The 23941-nt window shown below is 45.3% G+C and overlaps 4 protein-coding genes and 4 non-coding genes across 22 annotated transcripts in view; 6 read left to right on the top strand and 2 right to left on the bottom strand.

The window, feature by feature from the left end:
• The window catches only part of PBRM1 (polybromo 1), a 58154-nt gene extending 55176 nt beyond the window's left edge, over window positions 1-2978 (bottom strand). For 5 of the 13 annotated variants that reach the window (XM_032698941.1, XM_032698934.1, XM_032698938.1 and 2 more), the window contains exon 1: window positions 486-608. In XM_032698941.1, coding sequence (XP_032554832.1) covers window positions 486-524 — 39 coding nt within the window. In that variant the 5' untranslated portion in view covers window positions 525-608. Of the gene's footprint in view, window positions 1-476; window positions 624-2937 lie in introns of those variants that run through there. The other 8 variants (XM_032698937.1, XM_032698939.1, XM_032698943.1 and 5 more) reach the window with 6 other exon arrangements.
• A 129-nt stretch (window positions 2979-3107) lies between these two features.
• Window positions 3108-10795, top strand: GNL3 (G protein nucleolar 3). The gene is made up of 15 exons (XM_032699192.1): window positions 3108-3178; window positions 3657-3715; window positions 4125-4262; window positions 4895-5008; window positions 5176-5259; window positions 5485-5620; window positions 6151-6254; window positions 6556-6691; window positions 6980-7067; window positions 7443-7626; window positions 8245-8387; window positions 9130-9266; window positions 9720-9964; window positions 10267-10348; window positions 10438-10795. Exons 1-15 carry the CDS (start codon window positions 3166-3168, stop codon window positions 10524-10526), a joined length of 1752 nt encoding a protein of 583 aa, XP_032555083.1. The 5' UTR covers window positions 3108-3165; the 3' UTR covers window positions 10527-10795.
• Window positions 5261-20600, bottom strand: GLT8D1 (glycosyltransferase 8 domain containing 1). Of its 3 annotated transcripts, none has more exons than XM_032699193.1 (11): window positions 20584-20600; window positions 17327-17383; window positions 17137-17235; window positions 16504-16720; window positions 15724-15841; window positions 15105-15189; window positions 14771-14883; window positions 13923-14089; window positions 13630-13742; window positions 12831-12971; window positions 5261-5578 (listed from the first exon to the last, which is right to left on the bottom strand). In XM_032699193.1, exons 2-11 carry the CDS (start codon window positions 17340-17342, stop codon window positions 5553-5555), a joined length of 1095 nt encoding a protein of 364 aa, XP_032555084.1. In that variant the 5' UTR covers window positions 17343-17383; window positions 20584-20600; the 3' UTR covers window positions 5261-5552. The 3 variants fall into 3 exon arrangements, 2 of the variants coding, with proteins under 2 accessions (XP_032555084.1, XP_032555085.1); XR_004359074.1 differs by having other exon boundaries at window positions 5326-5578; window positions 12070-12971; window positions 20584-20599; XM_032699194.1 differs by lacking the exons at window positions 5261-5578; window positions 20584-20600 and adding an exon at window positions 19540-19684 and having other exon boundaries at window positions 12112-12971.
• On the top strand, window positions 5680-5755 carry LOC116792562. Its single transcript, XR_004359185.1, has one exon. It is a non-coding gene; the product is annotated as a small nucleolar RNA SNORD19 (small nucleolar RNA).
• Window positions 6823-6896, top strand: LOC116792563. Its single transcript, XR_004359186.1, has one exon. It is a non-coding gene; the product is annotated as a small nucleolar RNA SNORD19 (small nucleolar RNA).
• On the top strand, window positions 7299-7376 carry LOC116792565. Its single transcript, XR_004359188.1, has one exon. It is a non-coding gene; the product is annotated as a small nucleolar RNA SNORD69 (small nucleolar RNA).
• LOC116792564 lies at window positions 7906-7981 on the top strand. The gene has a single exon (XR_004359187.1). It is a non-coding gene; the product is annotated as a small nucleolar RNA SNORD19 (small nucleolar RNA).
• On the top strand, window positions 19731-22392 carry SPCS1 (signal peptidase complex subunit 1). Its single transcript, XM_032699195.1, has 4 exons — window positions 19731-19901; window positions 20808-20867; window positions 21194-21280; window positions 22205-22392. Exons 1-4 carry the CDS (start codon window positions 19866-19868, stop codon window positions 22325-22327), a joined length of 306 nt encoding a protein of 101 aa, XP_032555086.1. The 5' UTR covers window positions 19731-19865; the 3' UTR covers window positions 22328-22392.
• Window positions 22393-23941: the final 1549 nt, after the last annotated feature.

Below are 23941 nucleotides of genomic sequence, written 5' to 3' on the forward strand. Positions count from 1 at the left end.
CCTCCCACTCCCACTTTATGTGTAGGATGAATGGCTCAATCACTGAGAAGCAGAAAAAGCCACCTCCTCTTTCAGCCACAGTTTTCCATTTACCAACACAAACAGTGACAAAAGAACAACCACCATGCAACAACTACGGTAATTTACAGAACAAGCTGTTGGCTCTTTCCCAACTTCCACTGACAGCATCAGAAAAATATCTTTATTTGTGGCTATCTCAAAGGCTGAAGACAGAACAGATGCATCTAACCCAGCCCATACCCATTTTCCAACCAAATCAAGGAACTTTCCTCTAGGAAGCTGGTGTTACTCAGCTGATTTACAGGGTACGGCAGCACAACGTAACCGCATTAAAGCATTTATGTCAGAGCCAAGTCCAAGCACACAAATGAGATGAATAAGGTAGGAATAACTTAACAGCAAAAAGAAAAACAAAAGGCTAAGGCAGAGGAATGGAGACACAATCAATAATTTACCAGATTTACCAGAGTAGAACCAGCACCTCGAAAAGCCAGTCTCCTCATAGTGTCTGATGGCCAAGTACAGATACTGGGAGAAGGTGACACTCTAAGAGTAGCAGACCAGTAATGGTGTTAGTACAGCCAGAACTGGAAGACAAGAAGAACGAAAGAGAGAGAGAAGAAAACTGAGAGTAGATAGATAAAGAATAACTTGGATAATTACAGTGACAGAGAAAAAAAAGCAAGAAACAGAAGGTAACTTTTTTTAGCCCAGCAGAAACTCTACAAAGTAATTTTGTACACAGAATGCCAGACACTTCTGTCATTTTCACAGCAAAAATACATTTCTCTAATGTTCCTGAATACATATTACAGATTTCACAGCCACTTGCTGGAGAATGATTCATCAAGCAGAGCAGAGAGTAAACATAAGTGATATCTGACCTGAGAGTAAAAACCAGAAAACAGTAAAAGTTACAGAATGCAAAGTACTGCAGTGCTTATAACAATAACAGCGTCATCTTAAGGTCAAGAAACTTTTCATAAACTCTACAGTGATGATGCATCTCCATCACTCTTCAGAGTGGCTTTTTGTCCTCAGAACTAAGCAATATCAAGTATCCAGCCACACAGGCTCACTGAAGATATTCTCTTTCAATTCCTAAGCAGTCTCGAAGCCTTATTTTTTTTCCCCCCCATAAATTCCATGTGAAACACACAGAACCATTTTATGGCAAAATATTTGCTTCTATGGAGTTTATCCAACCACTGCCTTCAAGCAAACCCCAGACTCTTTTCCTGTTCAGCACTCTGGACGTTTTCATAACACAGACATGCAGAGAAACTCTGTGCTTTATTAGCAGGCAATTCATCTTGGGAACAATCGGCCTCTTGCTTTGGCACTGCCTCCAACTTCTGTCAAAGGGCTACAGTTTGGAATGGCCAACACCAGGCATGCTGGTGGGCAGGCTGATAGGAAACACCAGTCCTGTTGTGGAATAAAGGCAGGAGGGACTACATCTGGTTCAACTAGGAACCCAACAGTACACTCAGTCCAATCCCACCCTGAAACAAAGATTTGGGGACCTTCCAACCAGCATCTGCCTCCAAAGTGCACAGCAGGTTCTCCACATCCACAGTCCAAGGCATGAATGCCATACACTCTCTCTCAGCCATACACTGACACTGGTGAACACCTGTGTGATCCAGACACCCTGAGCACACTGTGCACAGCCTCCAAAACACATTTGTCTCCTCTAAAAACCATGCAAAACACACATTAGTCTGGACAACAATGTGAATACTCAGTGAGGGATCTGCTTAAGCAAAACTCCTACGGAACGTGAGGCTCCTAAATGCAAACTTCCCTCAAGATCTCCACGATCACAAGCACAGAAATATATTGTTTTGCTTAAGAACATGTCTCCTAGACTTTCTCCTGCAGTCTAGCTGTGAAGCCAACTTGTGAGTTGGCTCGCAAGTCTCAACAGTCACACCAAGAATCTCCACCTCCAGTGCAACAGGAGCTTGAGCATCTTCTCAGGAATCGCTCCCACCACCCGTAAAAATGTCACAAAGGCACAGACAGCTCCACAAAAAATGCTTTGGCCACCACTAACTCACAAGTACACCGCTATACACACAACAGGTGGAGGGCTGTCTCTCCCAAAGCTGCACCAGACTGAGCACCACAAGTGTCACCCTCTCTCACCTCCCCACACGGACAAGTTTTACGCACATCTGACACAACACGCTTAAAACAAGCTGGTGCGTTCTAGCACACATTTCATTTTCTGCCTCCGTGTAGAGAAGAGCTAGAAGCCCACAGACACCGCGGGTATCGTTATCGGGGTCTCCCACGTTTCAACAGAAACACTGAACACGGTAAATTTCGCCAAGGGAACGAGGGCGGCAAAGCCGTCCAAATTCCCCCGGTTACCGATCCCATTGAAACCTGCAGCAGGACGGGACGGGGGGGACGGCAGCAACCAGCCCCTGTAACAGGACCGAGCCGGGGAAGGCGCGAGTCGCCGCACACCCACCGACAACAAACCGGGATAACAAACAAAGAGCCAGACACACAATTCCCGCGGAGCGCCCCGACCGCCTGCCGGGAGGAGCGGCAGACAAAGAAAACACCTGGGCTGGCACCGGGCCCACGGGACGGCGGTGCCGCCCCGACCCGCGCTGCCACAGCACCGGGCGGGACCCGCGCCCGGCGCCGGGACCCCGGGCCCGGGGACAGCGCACGGGCCCGGCCCGGCCACGGGAACACGACGGGAACACGGCGGGCACACGGCCGGCCCAGCGGCGCGGCCCAGCGCCGGCGGGTGGGTGACAGGGAACAGGCGGCGCTCGGCGCCCCGGGCCCGGTGCGGCGGGGCCGCTGCGCGCTCGGGCGGCGCCGCCGCCGCCACACAAAGGGAGGCAGCGGCCTCCAGGCTCCGGCCCGCACCTTCCCCCCCGCGCCGCTCACCCCGCCGGCTCCGCTCCGCGTGCCGCCGCCGCCGCGGGCAGCCCCGGTGGGTGCGCGGGGTCCGCCCGGCCCGTCCCGCCGGTACCGCCCGCACCGACACTGCCGCCGCCGCCGCCGCCGCTGCCGCAAAGCGCGCCACGGCCCGCGCGACACACAACCACCCCACGGCGGGCCAGCGCCGGCGCGCTTTACGGTAGCGCCCGGGAGGCGGGAGCACGTGGCGGCGCCATGAGGAGACCGAGTGAGGGGCGGGAGTGGGCACCGGGAATGGGCACCGGGCACCGGGAACAGCGCCAGACGGCGCCCTAGGGGCGGGGGGGGGAGATGGAGGGAGGCGGCGCGGCACCGCGGGGCCGCCCCCGGCCGAGCGAGCGACAGGGGCCCAGGGCGGGGGAATGGGACACCGGGGCTGGAGGGAACGGCGGGGGAATGGGGCACCGGGAGAGGGGAATCGGACACCGGGACGGCGGAATCGGACACGGGGCTGGTGGGAATGGCGGGGATTCGGACACCGGAGCTCGGGGGAACGTCGGTGGTGGGAGCTCGGCCGTGTCCCCGGGCGGGCGGGGTGTGTGTGTCGGTACCCGGCGATCCCGGTACCCGGCGATCCCGGTACCCGGCGATCCCGGTACCCGGCGATCCCGGTACACGGTGATCCCGGTACACGGTGATCCCGGTACACGGTGATCCCGGTACACGGTGATCCCGGTGCGTTGCAGAGCTGAGGAAGGCGAGCAAGAGGCTGAGCTGCCACAAGCGCTACAAGATCCAGAAGAAGGTGAGTCCCGACGGTGCGGGATAGGGGAACGGAGGGGGGTCTGCTGCTAATTAAAGCTCCGTGTTAACTTGTTTAACGCTAAAAGCATTTTTATATGTTGCTGTAGAACATTAAAAGCATTTTTTGGTGTTATTTTAGAAATATGTTATGCGTGTAGATGTAGACAGTAAGGGTATTATATTGCATGTTAAAGAGTCTGGGCTTCAGTGAGGAATTTGTTTTCCAGTGTAGGTTTTTTCCATCTTTATATTTTACATTGTTTTGGGCTGGTGCATTGAAGTGTAGCTTTATGATGACACATTATGCAGTCAAACCACGTCGGGCGGGTCAGAAATGTGCTGGTTTTTACTCTGTAAGTTTTTTTGGGGGTGGCCTTAGACTGAGCAAGTGTTCTTGTTCCTGTCTGCAGATCAGAGAACACCACCGAAAGGTCAGGAAGGAGGCCAAGAAACGTGGGCACAAAAAGCCCAAGAAAGATCCCGGAGTTCCCAGCACTGCACCGTTCAAGGAAGAGCTTCTACGGGAGGCAGAGCAAAGAAAGCAGAGGGTAAAATACAGCTTGTGGCAAAGAGGACAAGAACTGAGACCATTCCTGCCTTCAAGGAAGCTTTGTGTGTGCACCAGAGGTGCAGTTGTGGTAGACTGTAGATGGTCCTGGTAGACACATACTTGGGAAAAATAATATCTTTATTTCCAGGATTGTACAGTGTGCAACAATTGGCTCTTTTGTTTTTAGCCTTCTCTTTCTCACTGTACCTATTAACATGCTGGAAGAGTCATTTTTAATGTGCTCCAAATTGCTTGCAATGGTAAGATGCATGGATGTGCTAAAAATTAAATCTTAGCACGATGTGATTATACAGAAAATAAGGATCTGCTGTCTGCAGTGTGGAGTAATGTGACATGGGAGCAGCACAGTTGTAGTTGTTGCTGCACAGCTGTTATTTTGGGGTCAGGCTAATGGCTGGTTGCCTCTGGTTTTGAGGCAGTTGAAGGCAACAGTACTCTTTTCAGGGTAGGATGCAAAAAAAACGTGTCCCAGTGTCACTTGGACAGCCAGGACTTCTAATTGAGCTGTCTCAGGAACTTGGGTCAGACATAGGGAAATGGGGAGAAAGAACAGTCTTCCTTACCACCTTCAAAAATGTTTTATCTGGCTTGGATTTTGTTTGCAATCAGCTTGAAGAACTGAAACAAAAGCAGAAGCTCAACAGACAGAAAGAACATGAAAAGAAGAGGAAGCTGGAAGCTAAAAAGAAGGCAGCCAAAATCAAGGAAAAAGCAGAGGGAAAGGTAGGTGTCCTGTATGATTTTGATTCTGTGAAGCTTATAAAAGTCACCCTGAAATTGCACCTTCTCAAGGAGGATGTTACATGTTACATTATCACGCTGCCTACGCACACAAGTATTTACTCTAATTCTTATTTAAACAATTCACTTTTGTTTTTATTTACCTTCAGGAATCCTCTGGCAAATCTAAAGGAAAGACTAAAAAACCTGTGAATAAAAATTCAAAGAAATCATTCTGCAGGGAGCTCAACAAGGTGAAGTGCTTCAGCTATCTTTATATAATTTGATGAGAGTCAGCAAGGAGACCACTTGTTGTTTTCCTTTCTTTGGCATTACTGTGCAGCTGCTGGAGAGTATAAAGGTTGTGATAAACATCAACACTTACGGGATTTTACAACAGAGAGTGTTTACAACGCAGTAACTGTTGTCATCTGGTGTGTGATGCCTTATTTGAGAGTCTTGTCCTGTTTCTAACCCAGGTGCTTGAGGCCTCAGATGTGGTTCTGGAGGTTTTAGATGCGAGAGATCCGATGGGCTGCCGGTGTCCTCAGCTGGAGCAAGCTGTCATTTGCTCTGGAGGAAACAAAAAGCTGCTGTTGGTTCTGAACAAAATTGGTAAGAAACACAGGTTTTCTCCAAGTGTTACTTGGTCACTGTGTGGCTCTGTGGTAGGTGAGCTATGAAGAAGATTTTAAAGGAATCTGAGATTCCATTGAAGACATTTGTTCCAACTCTGAGCTCACTAAAAAAGCTGGAAATTATTGACTTACCAACAGCTAAAAAAACAGAAAATAAAATAGCAAGAGCAAAGGGAACTTTACATTAGAGTAGCCCTTGCAGGGATAGTGGGATAATCGTTCACAGAACATCACTCAGTCTTTTAGCAAGGCCCCAGCCTTAAAAACCTAATACAGGGGCCAAAAATGTAATTGGGATGTATTCTGCTTAAGGCAGGAAAAGGAGACACTGGGTGCCTTTGGGGAACGTACCTGGTACTTTAGTAGCATTTTCAGCCACACATTATTTATCATAAAGGAACATCCTAAATGGACAAAATGTGGCCTGATTTCTAATTCCACGTCAGATTTCCTACACACAGTGAGATTTAAGATCCACAAGAGTGAAAGAACTCCTCTTTTTTCCAGATTTAGTGCCAAAGGACAACTTAGAGAAATGGTTGAATTATTTGAAGAAGGAGTTTCCAACAGTTGCTTTTAAATCAGCAACGTTGATGCAGGGCAAGACTATGGTAAGAGCACTGCAGGCTGTCTCATGAGTGAGTTGTGTGTTTGCAATCATGCATGTTGAAGCATGTTGAGGAACAGGAACTCTTTCTTTAAAATTCCTTTTCCCCTTGTTTGATTCCACTGCTGTGACTGATGGATATGCCTTTACACTTCAGCTGAGCTTTGCAGTACAGTGTGTGTGGGGGGGTTCTTGCCACTGAAATTACAGTAGATTGATAAATCTAGATCAATAAACAGAATATACATATTTTATCTTCCTAAATAGCTCCTGACCATGGGGTTTTTTGCCTTTGAATCCTGTAGCAGGAACAGGTCACAAAAAGACATGCACGTGTTGATTTATCAAAATCCTCTCAGTGTTTTGGAACCAAATGCCTTTTGAAACTTCTCCAGGAGTACGGCAAGACTCAAAACAAAGCCATTCAGGTTGGGGTAGTAGGTGAGTGTTTTTGGACAGACAGGAGGAGTTTCCTTCTCCTCCTGTAAAGCTTTGGGGTCCTGTGTTAGAAACTGGGTAAAACTGCTAACACAGGGTTTGCTTAAGGGACTTTCCAGTCATTGTGTCAGTGTGAGAAATGAGGATACACACTTTGTCTTACTTCTGTAGTGAAGACTTCAGATCCAACTCTGATCTCACACTGATGATGCACCTTAGCAAAGACACTTGGAAGATGGGAGTTTTGATCAGTGTTATTTAACTTACAAGGATTTATGTGATTTTCTTCAGGTTTCCCTAACGTGGGAAAGAGCAGCATAATCAACAGTCTCAAAGGAGCACGTGCTTGCAATGTTAGCATAGCAAGAGGTGTTACCAAGTAAGTTGAGTCTGATAAAAGCTGTTCCTTTCCCTGTTTGTTGTGTTCCACTTACCTTGAGTTTTGTTTGTGTACAGTTTTTCCATCCATTGGGTGCAAAATATGCACTTGTGTGCAGTTTTAAATGCACACTTCGATTTGCAAGATGAAAGATGTTGATCTGCGTGATGGAAGCTCTCACCAGAGGATACATTGTATAAACTTACTTTTTGTAGGTTTAGATTTCTGTCCTACACAAAGCACATGATGACAAAACACTGAAGCTGAGTCTGTATGAAGTCCATTCAATCCAACACTGAGCTTTGTGTCTTACATCCCTCACCATCACCACTCCTTCACTGATTATCCACTCACGGTGCATTTCTCTCTGAACAGGTCCATGCAAATTGTGCACATTGATAAGCAGACAAAGATGTTGGACAGTCCAAGTATAATTGCAGATCCTTCCAACAGTGCCCTGGCTCTGGCCTTGAGAAGTATCATAGACACTGAAGAACCAGGCTCAGCAGATGTGCTTGAAGCAGTAAATGCCATTATAAATAACTGCAGTAAGCAGCAGGTGAGCTCCATCTTTTTCCACATCTCTCACTGCATTTCACTTCTCTGTAGGTTTCTTAGGCCCAATAATGAAAGTTCCTTTCACTTCAGTTAATTCTGGTAGTTTCTGCACTGCTTTCTTCTAACCATGCAGAGTAGCAGTGCTAAATGTGATCCTTCATCCTTACCAAGAGAAGGCAGAACAGCATGCTGTGATCCTGACAGCCAGTGTGTTATTGCAGTAGTGTTTCTGATTTTTAAACAACCCTGCTTTTAAGATCTCATCACAGTATCACAGAGTGAAAAATGATGATATTCTTTCTGTATCCTATTGTTACAGTGAAGACCTCAGATCCAACTCTGATTTCACTCAACTCAACCTAAGCCTAATTCCCATTCAGTGACTGTTTTCACAGACCAGTGCTCTGTCTCTGTACACCCACTAGTCTGGGTGAATGCAAAGGAGTTTGTTGGTGAAGAAGGCATTTTGCTTTGTAATGTTTACTTCCCACATGCAAGAGAAAAACAGCTCTTCACACTCTCATTTGTCCTCATTGTAATGCAATTTGATTTGCTCTTTTATTCCTAAAACTAAGAGAAAGGTGGGTCTCTCTGAATATGCCATTTTCTTTTGCCCTAGGTAATGATGCGCTACAATATGCCAGATTTCAGGAACCCTGAGGAGTTTTTATCTTTACTTGCTCAGAAGAGGGGCATGCTGAAAAAGGGAGGTGTTCCTGATGTAGAAAGTATAGCTAAATTAGTGCTCTGTGACTGGACAGGGTATGTATGCTGTGAACTTTGCTCTGTGCTGCTCACCTTTTTCATGTTGTTAATCGAGCACAGCAGAAACTCCAAGTCATGCAAAGCACTTAGAAAGGAGAGCCTTTCCTTTTTTCCATGTTTTCCCTTGATTTCTCACATTTTACTTTGGTAAAGAGCTGGATTGGCCAACAGAGTTCGGGAATGCCATCCATGGATAATTTTCTAAAGTTGTGAGGGATACGTGACAAAAGTCAAAGCCTGTAGCACATTACTCCATAGCCAGTTTGCTGACTTATGCTGTAAGTCTCTTAGGGAAATTCACCTTCCTCTCAAATACCAAGTCCATGTAGTTCTCTTCTACACAGGAAAGGATGTGGCAAATCTTCTGTGGAAATTTATGGTGATTCCTATATTCTGAGGATGGGAACAAATGTAACTCAGAATCAGTAACTGACTGTGATTTTTTCTCTTGGTCAAGTTGTTCAGCTGCTTTTACAGCTCATGATTATACAGGCAGGTGATTTGTGGTGACAATGTATGACACTTCTTTTCCCTTTCAGGAGTGGGCAATCCCCTTAATACTGTTGACAACTTCAGAGTCAAATTTAAATAGCTATTAAACTGCTATAAACAGCTAATAGTACATGAGTATTTAGGTTGAGAAGTTTCAAGAGCTTTGTGCTCTGGGTTTTATTTTTAAATACAGTGATTTAACTATGTTATCTTTAGTTAGTTTTTAATGCTGATTTTTATTTCCCAGAGGCAAAATAAGCTACCACTCAGAACCTCCAGGATCTCAGACACCACCACCCTATCTTACAGAACAAAAAACAGCTGAAATGCAAGAGGGCTTGAATTTAAAGAACTTAGAAGAAGAAAACAGCAACACTGTTCAAGGTAGGACTGTTACTGTGATACATTACCATTAATCTTAGAGTGGTTTGGGTTGGAAGGGACATTAAAGATCATCTCACTCCAACCCCCCTGCCATGGGCAGGGACACCTCCCACTAGACCAGGTTGCTCAGAGCCCCATCCAGCCTGGCCTTGAACACTTCCAGGGATGGGGAAGCCACAGCTTCTCTGGGCAACCTGTGCCACTGCATCACCATCCTCACAGGGAAGATATTTTTCCTAATATCTAATCTAAACTTACTTAGGTAAACTTACCTATACTCAAATCCAAGATTTTCAGCTCCTAGCAGTCTCAGAATTGTCCTTTGTTCTGCCTGCCTGTGTGGGAGTGCTATGGCAGGGAGGGGGCAAGACTAAAATGTGTCCTCTCAGGGTGGGCATTACACTTGGTGCTGTCTGCCTGGGACTTAACAGACACTTACTATGTCTTTGCCAGCTTTAAAATACCCCACTCCAGCAAGCAGCATTATTTTCCAGTCAGCTGGTATGGCAAATGGGACAATAGAGGAAAGTAAAGTGATAGAGGAAGGATCAAAGTGGAAAAACATGGAAAGAACCGAGGAGGAGGAGGAGGAAGAAGAAGAAGAAGAGGAGGAAGAGGAAGAAGAAGAAGAGGAGGAATTTACAGAAAGTGATGATGATGATGTGGAAGAAGACGAAGAAGAAAACAATGTTGAAGAGGTAAATTAAGGTTTCTACCTGTTTAGATCCTGACACCAAGAACCCAATCAGTGTCTTGTTGTGAAGTGAGGCACTGGAGACACTGTAATCAAAAAGCCTTTCTCCTCCAGGTAAGGGTTGGGCTGTTTTCCTCAGTTAAGGAAACAACATTGTTCCAAGTCAGTTGTCTGAGCAGTGTGTTTCTAACCAACTGTACAAGGGGACATCCACATCATCCTCAGGGGCTGTTGGGTTTCATTTGCATGGGAGATCTCTCATTAGTGATGTTTGAATAACACACCTCTGATCTCTCTGACTTGTAGGAAAGCAAAATTCAGGTCACCAGGAAAGCAAAGCTTGGAAAACAAAAAGCAAACCCTACAAATTCAGAGGAGCAGATGGCAGGTCTGTATGAAGAACTCTGGCTTCAAGGATGGTCTCTAGTACTGCAGCACTTGCACTGGTTTCACTAACACATGATTTTCTCTTCTCAGAAGGTGAACATTCCACTTCCCTGTCCTTCAGCTTAGATAAGCCAGCAGAGGAAGATGATGCCTATGATTTTAATACAGACTATGTGTAGCAATCAGGTGTGGTGGCACTGTTTGGACACTCTTACTACTGGCCTTCAGAACAGCCCTGAAGACTTGAGTTGCAGCAGAAGTGGAGGAATGCTGCACACCAGAGCTGCTGCAAAGACTCACAATTATTGCTGTATCAAATAATGTATATAATAGTGCATATCCCTTGATGGTTCCAGATTTTATACTGTCTGGGAAACTGCCTGTTATTCAGCTTTAAGTCGTAAAGTTTATTTCCTGTATTAAATCCTATTTAAAAAAATTCCTAATATGCCGAGTTAGTCTGTTCACTTTGTCTTATAAAAAGATGTTTCAAAAGGATAAATGGTTTGTCCTTTTCACTGCAAAACAGTGGTAAATCTTTAATTCTAGTCACGTTCAAGCAACTCAATTTCAAGATAAGTTTTCACTCCTGCATCAAATTTAATTGCTTTTCCTAGAGGATTACAAGAACTGTATCCCTAGAGCCTGACTTCAGACAGTAACTTTTCAGTGTATTTTTGCAAAACTTGTAAAACTTTAATAAGTAAAAAGTGGCTAAAAAATGCTCCTTATTTGAGCTAGACATAAGGTATTTTAATCTGTTCTGGACCTTCACGGGGAAAAGTAACAGATTACATTAATAACCCTCCTTCAGTGGGGAACAAGATGCTTGTTCTTACAGTGCTGTTGAACAAAAGAGTTATTTCCTGGTGTCACCCTGTCAATGCCTGGCCAAGAACTTCTAAATAGAAAGCAAAACACTGCCCTGTGCAATCAGGATGTGTTACTGTGCTCAGCCTGTAGCAGAACTGGGATAGCAAGAGAATTGCCAAGAGGCCCTGCAGCTGCTCCAAGAATTAAACATTTAGAATAAATGCCTCATATTGAGCATCTTCGTCCTGTGAATCCATTTTCTTCCTATTAGGTCTGATTTCTGTGTTCTTTAACAGATAGGTGTGTTTTCCCTAAAGGTATCCTGAGGCATAGTCCTCATAGGCAGCTCAAAAAGGTGTCAAGTGCAGACACAAACAGATGGAGTTTCTTTAAACCTGCTAAAACACAGCCTGCTAAAACACAGCCTGCTCATCTCAATTAAGTTGGTGCCAGCTGATCCAGTACAATCTTTCAAAGTTTGGTAAGTGAACTTATTACTGCTTCAAGGACAAGAATTTTTCATCAAAACCCAGCAAAAGAAACAAAAGGTAACAAACCAGATCGACACCCACGACAGAACTATAGGCAGTGACTGCAATGAGACAAGCAGTTTGAAATCCTTTTAAATGACAAAGCAGAATTAAAACCATACTCATAGTCATGAAGGAACCCTTGTCCTTTGCTGCCCTGTATCTGAGACCATGCAGCACTCAGCTGTCATTGCATGAACACAAAGCCTTTTGTCTAAACATCTTCCACAGAGAACTGTTCACAAGCAGTGTTGACAACTTCAGTTCTACCCTCTGTTAAAGGGAACAGTTGGCACAATAGCTGCTGGGATAGATCAGCTAATAATAACTACTAAAACTTCACAGCACAGCTATAAAAAAACAATCAAAAACAACTTACCTGTAGCACAGAGGATGGGCAGCCATTTACCCGAGGCTTGAGTCAACATGTTACAATTAGCTTTATTTTTGAACAAGGTTTCATCCACCACTTTACAAAACATGTTTTAGTGTTCACTGGCAGTTAAAACCACTTTGCATAGTGAAATAAAACTTGAAGAATTCATCTTTCATAAAAGATTCCATTTTGTAGAATTCTGCAAGAAAGACTTACACAGAAATGGTTGGGAGATTTCATGCATGAAAGGGTTGTTGAGGGAACTATTTCACAGAATAACAAAACAAAACAACAAAAAACAAACCCAGAACCCAAGCAACTCTTAATTACAGTACATTGATGTGCAAGATTTGCGTGGTGCAAGCACCAAATGAATTTGTATCTTGTTCTTAGAAACGTTTCTGTAACTGATAAAATGATCCTCTGCTACAAGACTCGCAGTAAAGAGCAGAAGAACACGACTGAAATGATCTAAACAAAAGTGCCTGTTTGTGGAGATCGATCCTCCCTTTCTGTAGTGCTGCTGGAGCAGCACCTTCTGTCATGCAGGTGACATGAGCCTCCTTTGGACCTGTGCATTTCAGAACTGCACCTGAATAAGTGCATCACCTTGTGCTCCAGATGGCTCTGTAATACATGTTGGCTAAAAAAAGAAATGTTCTGCTTGGCTCCAAAAGCTTCCTGAGAAAGCACCATCAGTTATCAACATTGGCTCTACTTTGCTTCATAGGCTTCCGAGTGTCTGCGGATCAGGTTGAACTTGCCTGTAGGGTCAGGGACATACCACTTCTCCCAGACTTCAGCATAGGAAGCTGTTCTTCCCCAAGGTTTGAAATGTCCATTCCAATGGAGCAGCTTGGCAGCTTTCACAAACTGAGGAGAGTACCTTTTTCCAGCACTAGACCCTTTCATTGAAAAAGCAGTGTTAGTGCCTGAAATAAAGGCAGCAGGGACACCAACGTGCAAAAGGTTAACTTCAAAACAAATGATTTAACAAAGGAAATCTTATCATTTATGGAGAAAGGAGGTGATATGGGAGGCAGATACAAGGGCAAATTAAAAAACAAATCAGGTGCAACTGAATGCCACTTTAAGCTCTCTTAGTATCTATTTCAATACGCTGCCTTAACTTCCAGGTTCATTAAAACCCCCTTAACACCCAGATGTATTCAGCAGCCTATTTACTGTTCATCAGAAACCAAACCTAAAAAAAGCTTTCCCAGCACTGGGGTTTCAGGAGTAGCAGAACAGATATGAATGTCTGTTCTTCTCAACAGTCTTGGAAGAAACACCTCAAATCACTTCAGATACAACATATATGTGGAAAATTAGAAGTATTTTGTGAGTAAGTCAATTCAAGAACTACCTCTCAGTAGTTCAAAGAAGACCATGAAGGTTCAGGCCCACAAGCCCCAAGAAGATATTGCAAAGCTGTGTTTCTTAAAGGACAAGGGACAGAATAGGGGAATAAGAGGTCCATTTGCTGCCTCATCAACCAGGTGTCCAGCTACAGGCCTGGAAAACCACACTGGGGAAACAGCGTCACAGATGTTTCGTACATACCGAGATGTCGGACGTTCCACATGGGATCAATACTGGAATGCTGCTTGTAGAATACAATTAGCAGTGGAGGTGTTGTGATGCTGCCAGCCAGAGTCTTACTGTAAAGTTCCTCTCTGGAAGAGAAGATGAAAAGGAGTTGGGAAAGGATGCTGGTGCGGCCCTAAATCAGTTGACTTTTCAGTTGCAGCAGCATGACAGGAGCCCACAGATACACACACAGCCCTTCATCCAACAAATGCCACCAGCACAACCCCAGCCCTGACCTGCTGTCACCCCAGCTCGGGGGTACTTACATGACATTAAGTGCCATCCACTTCTCCAATTGCTTAGTGATGTTCTGTAATTTCCATTCTGTCAAATTGGCAACGAAAACTCCTGGATTGAAAGAGCAGGTGTTGGCTTTCATGGCGAGCTTTCGGATGGTTTCTTTTTTGTAATCTAGAAAGCCAATGTAGTTATACTGGGGGGGGGGGGGAAAGAGAGCAGAAATTAGCTTAAAATATGGCAGAATTCCTGTGTAAAGAAAAATTCTGCACAATTCACAACAGACAGGCATAAATGGAAGTTGTTAAAGCAAATATCCCTTCCTTTAAAATAAGAAAAACAAAGTTTAAGAGCTTCTTTAAGCTCTTAAGCTTAATGGAAGTTGTTAAAGGCATAAATGGAAGTTGTTAAAGCAAATATCCCTTCCTTTAAAATAAGAAAAACAAAGCTTAAGAGCTTCTTTAAGCTCTTATATATAGTATACATATAGTAGTGTATATAATATTTTGGAAATATGATTATATGCACTACGTATTTTAAGGAATGCTGCATGGTCTTAATACTACCATATTATTAATATGGTACCAGTCTCAGAAAAAGCACTTTTTAAACATTCACAAATGAAAAATTCTCCCTCTGATGCTGTAACACCTCTTGCTGTTCCATGCTAGAAATTGCCCTCATTGCAAAGCACAGCAAAAATTCAAAGTGCTTTTACTGTGCCTAAACAGAAACTGCAGGTGCTACTTGTAACACAAACATCAGTATAAATTGGTTTGGGTAGGGACAGTCACATCTTTAGGTTCACAGCATTTAGAACATTCTCAAGTGCCTGGGATCTGTGGTATTGTTCCCACTGGATCAGAATAAAACTAACCTGATTGCCTGCTCCACGGACAGCAACTTTGCTAGTGGTTGAGTCACAATCATCTGAAAATGCAGCTGCATGTCCAGGTTTCAGTGGAGTGTTGTAAAGTTCAAGAATATCATCTGGAAAATGGAAGTAAGCACAGAAAAATCAAAAGCAATCCTGACTAAGTGCCAAGTTACGCTTTGTTCAGGCCACTGCTACAGCAGATGAAACCACTCAGTTTAACCCAACTCATTCATATTTACAAAGTTTGGACATCTTTCCTCGAAGTGTTTGGGCTCTGAGAGATGGGATATTGCCCTCAGCATAAGGCCAGTGGCAGCTAACAAAGGTGCCATACCTTGCACTATTACATCATCATCCACATAGATGACCTTCTCTGCATGAGGTACCAAGTTGGGCAAGTAGAATCTTGCAAAGGTTAACTGTGAGAACAAGAAAGCAAGAGAAGTAAAGAATTAAATGAAAAATTGTCCAAATAAATGTGAAATGGACTGATTCTCCTGCACTTATCTATGGCACTAATGTCCAAGACAACTTCTATAAAGGAAATAAAATAGGCAGCAATATCCTACAAGTTATTTAAAATAAACAAGTTCCATCAATTCCTGGTTTCCTATGAATTTATGTATTGATAAACTAACTTTAAAATTTGTCTGCATTAGAATTTCTTATTTCTCCACATGTATCTGTAGTATCTCCAAGGTGTTGGCATGCTTGACATGCTGTGTTTTGCTGTAGCTAGCAGCAAAAAATGATACTAAGCATGTATATGTAGACATTCAAATGCATCTCTCACTAGCTGGAAATTTATTTTTACTGAGATTTAGGAATTTTATTATAAAAGACTCCTTCTATGCTAACAGATGTGGTTTTGATCTCTAGTTGTGTTAAAAGCCAACATCAAAATATATTGCTCTTAACTAATAACTGCAAAAAGTAATCAACAGCATCCTCACTGGTTTGAAGGTGTCTGCTTTTTGGGGATCCACTTGTACTTTCCCTTCTAAGACACGAGGGTCAAAATCCAAAATTCGGTATCTCAGGTTTTTCAGAGCAGTGCCACTAAGCCACAGCCTGCAAACAGGGGAAAGGCAAAGATCTTGTTAATGAGACAAAAGTCAAATGAAAAGCAAGAGATCTGACTGACAGCGACCCGGATCTTGATGTGCCCCCCCTCACTTCCCTACCCACAAACACATATCTGGGATGTCATCTATGGCTGAGGCCAGTGGTGTCCTGTGTGGCTGCAGGGACATGCCCACTGCCAGCACACTGCTCACCTGGGACACGTGAAAGGTATGAGCTTGCCTCTTGTTTCATTAGAAATACACAGTCCTGTTATCACAGGTCCTTCACAAAAAACATCAGCGTGGACAGAGGTGGGTAAAAATATAAGGATCAAAGAACAATCTATGAAAAGGGAGAAACCTGACTGACAGTATTTGAATTACTTGATGAAATAAAGGTATAAGTAACATCAACAATCCTTCCACCAACGAACACAACCCCACTGGTTGGATATAATCCTGTTGGAAAATATGGCTCTTTTCCATCCCTGAAACTTTTCCAGAAGGAATAGCTGTAAGACTCCCCACAGCAGCCTTGCCAAAAAGCTGCAATAAGCAGCAGCAGGCAGGACTGCAAGTCAGAGGAGAGCAGCTCTGGGGAAAGGCAGCTCTCTTCTCAGAGATACTGAAGTTTACAGTGTTGTGGGAATCCAATGAAAAGATCATTACCTCAAGTGATCCACTGTATCATTCAGAGTAACAATATGGAAAACCACGTTGGATCTGGTGTGATGGTAAATGCTGTTCATGGCTGCAATTGCACCCCCAAGCCTCTCATCTGACGCTGCAATGACCACAGAAATCTCCTTATCATTCCTCTCATCTATCAGCCTCTGGGGAGCTGCAGGAATGAAATCTATAGGCTGAAGTCCTAAGGGACTTGAATCTGTGGAGTACAAACGGCATCGCATACTTGTTTTTATTATTACACATTATTATAACCACACTAGAATTCCCAACACCTTCAGTTATTTCTGCTATGCAAGCACTTGGATGTCTCAGCAGGATCACAGCCTGCCAGCATCAAACACTGAAAACAGAGCACCTGCTTTTGAGAATCTGAGATGTTAATGAAGAACATCACAACTACAAAAAACTACCCACGTTTAGCCACACATATTCACACACAGCACAAGGAACTAAAATAAGGCTGAGCTACAGTGGGTCCCTTTTCCATGTCTAGAACCTCACTGACTTCCCCCTCCCATTTACCCCAACTGCTCTCTGGTCAGAGCACGTGCTTTCCCACCAATCTTAAAAAGAATAATATTTTTTTCAAAATTAAAATAAAACCCAACATACCTGATAACTCCCGCTTCAAGAAGTCACTGAGGCTTAGGAAGTTATGATGAAGAACTAGCAAAAATATTACAACAGCCACGATAAGGATGGAAATGTTCACTGAAAATTTTGAAGAAAAAAGTTCATCAGCATAAGCAGAGAAAAAGAAACTCAGATACTTAAAAATAATTTGACACACATATACACATACCTTTCCTTAATGTCATTTTTCTATTGTTTTCTTTATGAGCATAAGGTTCCTGAAAACCTGCAAGAAAAAAATACAGCAGTCACTTCCTACATCCAGTGTATGTCTACACAAGACATAGGCACCATCACCAGGAGTGTCAAAACAGTTTCTGAATGCAGTGAATGTGTCCTTCTCTAAAAAAAGATAAAGCTATGCCACACTTTAATAACTGAGTGTGGTACCTCAGTACATACATAGCTACAATCCTAGAATGGCTTGTGTTGAAAGGGACATTAAAGCCCATCTCCCTGCCATGGGCAGGGACACCTTCCACTAGACCACATTCCTCCAAGCCCTGCCTAACCTGAACCTGGAACACTTCCAGGGATGGGGCAGCCACAGCTTCTCTGGACAACCTGTGCCAGGGCCTCACCACCCACACAGCCAAGAATTCCTTCCCAACATCCCATCTAACCCTGCCCTCTGTCAGTTTAAAGCCATTCCCCTTTGTCCTGTCACTCCACACCCCTGTCCAGAGTCCCTCTCCAGCTCTCCTGGAGCCCATTTAGGCACTGGAAGGGGGTCTCAGGTCTCCCCAGAGCCTTCTCTTCTCCAGGTGAACAACCCCCACTCTCCCAGCCTGTCTCAAGCAGAGGTGCTCCAGCCCTCAGAGCATCTTTATGGCCCTACTCTAGACCTGCTCCAACAGATCCAAATCCTTCTTATGCTGGGGACTGCCCCCACATACAATGACTTATCTAAAGAAGAACTTGGAGGTAAAAAGGAGACATACAGATCTTGCCACTTCCTTCACTGACAGAAAAAATTGCCAAACTCCTTCCACCAGTCAGAATGATCTGAAAAGAACTGGAAAATTACGTGGAGTTTCTTTACTGTTGAAACAATTTATTTACCTATCTGAACTGGAAGCATCTAAACAATAAGATAAATCATTATACGTTTCCTTCCATGCTTAACCAACTGCAAGATTTTGGCAGGACACTGGTTTATAAGATTTTAACAAATAGCACTTTCCAAACCATGAGAGCCTCTACATAAAATATAACAGAATATCAGCTAGAGCGTTGTCACACCAAAAAAAACGCAAAAAACCAGGCAAGAAGGTATTACCATCATGTTATAGAAGGGGGTAAAAACACAACACTGATACAGTTTTGGTAAGAAATTCAAATTTGTTCATTATTCAAGGATAAAGGTGACTATGAAATCAGAACAAGAGCTGCATATCCTGGAGTGTGAAAGAGCTCTCAAATAACACATAGAAAGCACCACAACAACATGCAAAATTCCAGAAACGGTGACAGACTTGTGAAATCTCCCTATTAAAACACCGCAGGCTGCGCTGTGACCGTTCCATGTGTCAGACCCAACCACCTTCTCTCGCTGCTGCATTTGCGGAGCACAACAAACCCCAGCCGGGAGCCCTGTTCTCCAGCACCCCCGCACCGCTGGCACGGGGCGGGACACAGGGCTTTGCTTACAGAGCACAAGGCTTTGCTTACAGAGCACAACGCCACGTCTCGCTGGGGAACGAAGCACTTTGCGATTCCCAGCGCACAGACACAGCCCGTGCCTTTGAGCGGCGGCTGAGGGAGCTGGGGGTGTTCAGCCTGGAGAGGAGGGGGCTCAGGGAGACCTCATCACTCTCTACAACTCCCTGACAGGAGGGTGTAGCCAGGTGGGGGTCGGGCTCTTCTCTAGGTAACCAGCGACAGGACAAGGTACGGTCTTAAGCTGCACCAGGGGAGGTTTAGGTTGGACATTAGGAAGAAGTTCTTCACAGAGAGAGTGATCAGACATTGGAATCGGCTGCCCAGGGAGGTCGTATAGTCACCTCCCCTGGAGGTGTTTAAGAAGAGACTGGACATGGCACCCAGTGCCGTGGTTTAGTAGACGAGGCGGTGTCAGGTCAGAGGTTGGACTCGACGATCTCAGAGGAAACCCCGGTTGAATCTGTGAATCTGACACGCGGCAGCCGGGGCTGGAGGCACCGACAGAGGGACTCGTCCGCAGGGCACGTTCAGCGCCCGCACAGCCCGCAGTGAAGCACACACCGCGCGGGGCCCGTGCTGCCCGCACCCGCTCCCCGGGCCCCTGGGCGGGTACAGCCGCGGCTCCCCCGCCCCCTCACGGGCCGCCCGCCCGCGCCGCCACCGCGGCACCCCCAGAGCCGCGGCTGTGCCCGCCCGGCCGCGCCCCCCGCGCTGCCGCACCTGCCGGGGAAGGCGCCTCCGCCGCGGGCCTGGGGGGCCGAGCCGCCGGTGCCGAGGAGACGCGCCCGGGCGGGGACGGGACCGGGATGGGGAGCGGGCGCGGAGCAGCCCCGCGGCTGCGATGGCCGAGGCGGGAGGCGGCACCGGGGCCGGCGGGGCTCGGGGCGGGGCGGCCGGGGCGTGTTTCCGGCCAGCTCAGCAGCCGCCTTCCGCTGCCGCCGCGCCGAGCGCCGCCGCCGAGACCCCGGTCCCCACCTCGCCGGGCATCGCGGGCAGCAGCGCCCTGACGAGCAGCAGCGGGAGGAGGCCGCAGAGGCGCCGCCGCCATGCTGAGCGTGTTCCGCTCCATCCCCACGCAGATGGTGGGTAGGGCCCGCCGGGCCGCGGCACCGGGGGACGGCGGGAGGGATGTCCCCTGCGGGGTTGGGTGTCCCCTGCATCCCCCGCGGGGTTGGTACCTGCGTGCGAGGCACGTAGGAGCTGCAGGGTGAATCCGTATAATTCCGGTTTATGAGCTGGGAAGCGGAAATTTAACGTGCTCTAATGCAGAGCTGTGGAGGGGACATCCCTCCGTGCTTTCCCGCCTGGGCTATAGACAGAAGGTAACGCGTGCTCGCTGAGAGCCAGGTTTTCTAAAGTCATGCAAACTCTGGAGATCACCCAGTGCACCTGGAGCAGGTGACACAGGAACAAGGCCAGGTGGATTTGGAATGTCTCCAGAGAGGGACACTCCACACCCTCCCTAAGCAGCCGGTTCCAGGGCTCTGCCACCCTCACTGCAAAGAAATTCTTCCTCGTGTTAAGGTGGAACTTCTGTTTTAGTTTAGGGCTGTTGCTCCTCATCCTGTCTCTGGGCACCACTGAAAGGAGTCTGGCACCATCCTCTTGGCACCCGCCTTGGAGACATTTACATGCATTAATGAGATCCCCTCTAAGTGCCACACACACTGTATCCCCCCAGGCACCCACTCTGCCTTGGTGTTACAGCTTTTTCTTAGTGATGTTAAGCTGACTACAGTGATATTTTGAACTGGCATTACCTACCTTGAACAGGCAGCACTTGCTTCTGTTTCCAGGTGGTGTGGTGGAGCCTGCAGGGTAGGTAGGTGTTCCCAGACACTGTAAGAAAAGTAATTCCAGTCTAGTTTGAAAATTGAACAAAAGAGCTGAGAACCTGTGGTCAGGCTGAGTGTGGGCTCTAACCTGAAGGAGTTTAAGGGGCAGGTTTGTGTTTTGAATAACTGACCAAAAAGTGTCTCTTTTCACAGGACTACAAGGGTCAAAAGTTAGCAGAACAGATTTTTCAAGGAATCATTCTTGTCTCTGCAGTAAGTATACTAGAACTGTGGGTGAGAACATAAAAGGAGTATTTTGTTTTCTGATTTTACAAACATTTTTTTTTTCCTGATTGTTTGGGGTCACTAAAAGCTTTAGACAAAATCAGAGGGGCTGTCATGCATTAAAACTTTACATCTCCCCCTGTTTTACTTTCATTATTGGCCAGCAATTTTGAAAAGGTTAGAAAGGTGGAGGAACTGTGCTTTTGAAAAATCTGTATTCTCCTGCTTTCCCCCCCACCCCCCAGTTTAATCATGGCATGGGAAATGTTTTTCTTCATTTAGAGTTTGATTTTTTTAATATACTTTTTTCCCAGGTAATTGGTTTTATCTATGGATACATCACTGAACAGTTTGGATGGACTGTCTACATAGTTATGGCTGGATTTGCTTTATCATGTTTGGTAAGAATTTTTTGTCCGCAAACTAGAAAATATATGCACTATTTAACATGGAATAATAGTTAAATTAAGAGGCTGTCACCACAGACTAATGTTTGCTATGTAATTCAGATTGTTAATAGGTATTTGTACTTCCTTTGATCTGCAGAAAGTGCTCTGGAGGCCAGTAAGTGCCTTTTCTGAAATGCTAGCAGGATTTTAGAGAACACTGCAATTAAGTATTGGGTTTGAGTTCATTTTTCACTTCAATTAAATGTTACTGTTAAGTCCAGCTGACAGCATTGGTAATAGAAAGGACAGTGAGGCTTCCTGTGCAGTAGGAGCTTGTCACAAGAATTTTGCAGCTGGCCCATGCTGCCCGAGGAGGGTGGCAAGAAGGCAGAGTATGGAATTAGAGGAGTAATTCCTTATTTTCATACACAGGAGGTGTCCCATTCCAATTGGGGCACACCAAATCCAGTCTTACACGTGGTTCTTAAGCTTTTCAAGAGTTCAGATACAACAGGATTTGACCAATCACTACTTAACTCAAACACAAACACACAACTGCTTTGAAAAGCCACTGTAATTCTCTGGCATCATCATCCATCTGCTCCTTACTTACTTTAGCATCCCTGAGTTGTTCTGGCCAGAGTTACTGATCCATGATGCCAGGCAAGGGGAGGGTCTCAGCAGTGTTGGGATGTGCTGGGATGCTGGTGTCACCTCGGGAGTCCCTTTTTCTTCAGGGTGGGTGCTGTCCTCCTCCTTGCAATGACCTGGGGTCATGACCACGCAGTATAAACTGTAAATACACGTGCCTTTACAGCGTGAAATTTTGTGAGTTTTCTTAGAACAGTTAAGGATTAAGATTTTCCTAACAAGCTGTACAAAACAGCTCTTCAGCATCTCAGTGTACATGTTCTGACTCCATCCCTTGTCTCCCAGCTGACGCTCCCTCCGTGGCCCATGTACCGCCGCAACCCCCTCAAGTGGCTGCCTGTGCAGGAGTCGGGCCAGGAAGACAAGAAGGCAGCAGACAGAAAGCCAAAGAGACACGCTAAAAGCTAAAAATTACGGTTCTTCACACTGTTACTTTGTTAAATTTTGTTAAATGAATTTCTACTGGGAGATACTTCTTGGCTTAGTTGTTTGGGTTTTTTAATTAGTGCTTTGTATCCTGCCATGAGTACACTAAGCCCTACAGAGAGCATGAAGGCTCTGAAGCTGGTTTGGGGCTTCAGTGAAGTCACTGGGAACACAAGGATGGGCAAAGGGTAAAGCAAATACCTGATGAAATTCTTCTGTGCTGTATTCATCTCTCAGCCCCCTGTAAAAGATTGCTCACACAGGTAGTTAATGTATCAGACTGGCCTCTCTGATAGTTTAGACAACTTTGTTCCATGTCCTCCCTGTACTGTTCAGTTACTGGATGTTTCCCCCCCCTCCCCTCCCCATTAGTTGGTACCCCTTCTTTGGCAGAATACATCATGATTATGATTCTGTGTGTCTAAACACTGTACAGTAGTTTATGTAACTTACATTTTTTCTAGTTAATATTTCAGTTTCCAGCACAAGTTGTACTGCCTTTTGCAATGTCTTCTTAGCAGCAGAAACTTAAATAACTTTAGAAGGCTACTGGAGGTCACATCTCACTCAAGTATTTTAGTAAAAAGGAACACAGTGAATCAAACCAAGTCCAGTTAAGCTACTGTTATAGCATAAAAGATAATACAGACCTGGACTTACACTGAAATATTTCTAACCATGTGTAAAACAAGCTGGTAACAAGTACTGTGAAACAGTACATACCCCACAGCTCTGAAAATCACTAAGAACTGCAAACTGTTCTGGGATAGGAGAATGAAGAGTGGCACTTTTTGTTTAAAATAAATTTCCCCGGGAAGAGAAAGTAACATTTTGACTCTGCAAAATACAATAGCTTTTGAAACATTGTAACTTGAGCATCTAGTACATGAGAGGCCGCAGGATCCATAGGTGTGGCATTTTTTTTACTACTGACTCATGTCGGTAACTCCCCTCACAGGTGCTGGAGGTCACAATATTTCAGCTACAGGCAGGAAGAGAGACAGGTTGTTCATTTAGAATTTTATTTTACAAATTCAGTTTATTTGACTTCTTTATCCTTTAAAAAGAACATGTGCTTTTTCTGTAGGGATGGTACACAACAATGCCTGGGGGTGTGTAGCAAGACAGTCGGGATGCAAAGAAAGGGAAAAGCTAAGACACCTATTTCTGTATGTGATTCTGGTCTTGGGCACTTTCATTCCTAAAAGGAATTACTATTTGTAAGGCAAAGGGATTTCTCCAGCTGGGACCATGGTAACCATGGCTGCATTCCTTTCAAACATTTCCAGACTTACTTCATCCAGTTACCAGATGCTTTCCCCCACCTTGGCGACTGCCTCAGCAACAAAACACAAAAGCAAAGTCTCTCCTTAAAAGCAGTACAGCCACCCCCTTCAGCACTTGGCCTTGGCAATTTCCAGCATTTTGGTTCTACCAAAATTAGTAATTATTTCTCTTGCTAAGTTTTCACAACCATCTGATGCGGTATCACACCAGAGCCTTGGCAGAGATTTTGTTACTCTATTTATGTGACCGTACCAAAAACCTTTTGCAATGAGAAATTCAAACCAAAACATAATTTTTTTTTGACTCTCC

This window comes from Chiroxiphia lanceolata, chromosome 11, assembly GCF_009829145.1.
Source record: "Chiroxiphia lanceolata isolate bChiLan1 chromosome 11, bChiLan1.pri, whole genome shotgun sequence".
NCBI lineage: Eukaryota > Metazoa > Chordata > Aves > Passeriformes > Pipridae > Chiroxiphia > Chiroxiphia lanceolata.

Coding starts and splice junctions, on each gene's coding strand:
- GLT8D1 (XM_032699194.1), bottom strand. Junction 15,190..15,723: donor AAGCAGACACCTTCAAACCA/GTGAGGATGCTG, acceptor TTGTTCTCACAG/TTAACCTTTGCAAGATTCTA. Junction 13,743..13,922: donor TGGATGGCACTTAATGTCAT/GTAAGTACCCCC, acceptor CTTCTCTTCCAG/AGAGGAACTTTACAGTAAGA.
- SPCS1 (XM_032699195.1), top strand. CDS start 19,866: ATGCTGAGCGTGTTCCGCTCCATCCCCACGCAGATG. Junction 19,902..20,807: donor GCTCCATCCCCACGCAGATG/GTGGGTAGGGCC, acceptor CTCTTTTCACAG/GACTACAAGGGTCAAAAGTT. Junction 20,868..21,193: donor GAATCATTCTTGTCTCTGCA/GTAAGTATACTA, acceptor CTTTTTTCCCAG/GTAATTGGTTTTATCTATGG.
- GNL3 (XM_032699192.1), top strand. Junction 5,009..5,175: donor AGGAAAAAGCAGAGGGAAAG/GTAGGTGTCCTG, acceptor ATTTACCTTCAG/GAATCCTCTGGCAAATCTAA. Junction 7,627..8,244: donor ATAACTGCAGTAAGCAGCAG/GTGAGCTCCATC, acceptor CTTTTGCCCTAG/GTAATGATGCGCTACAATAT.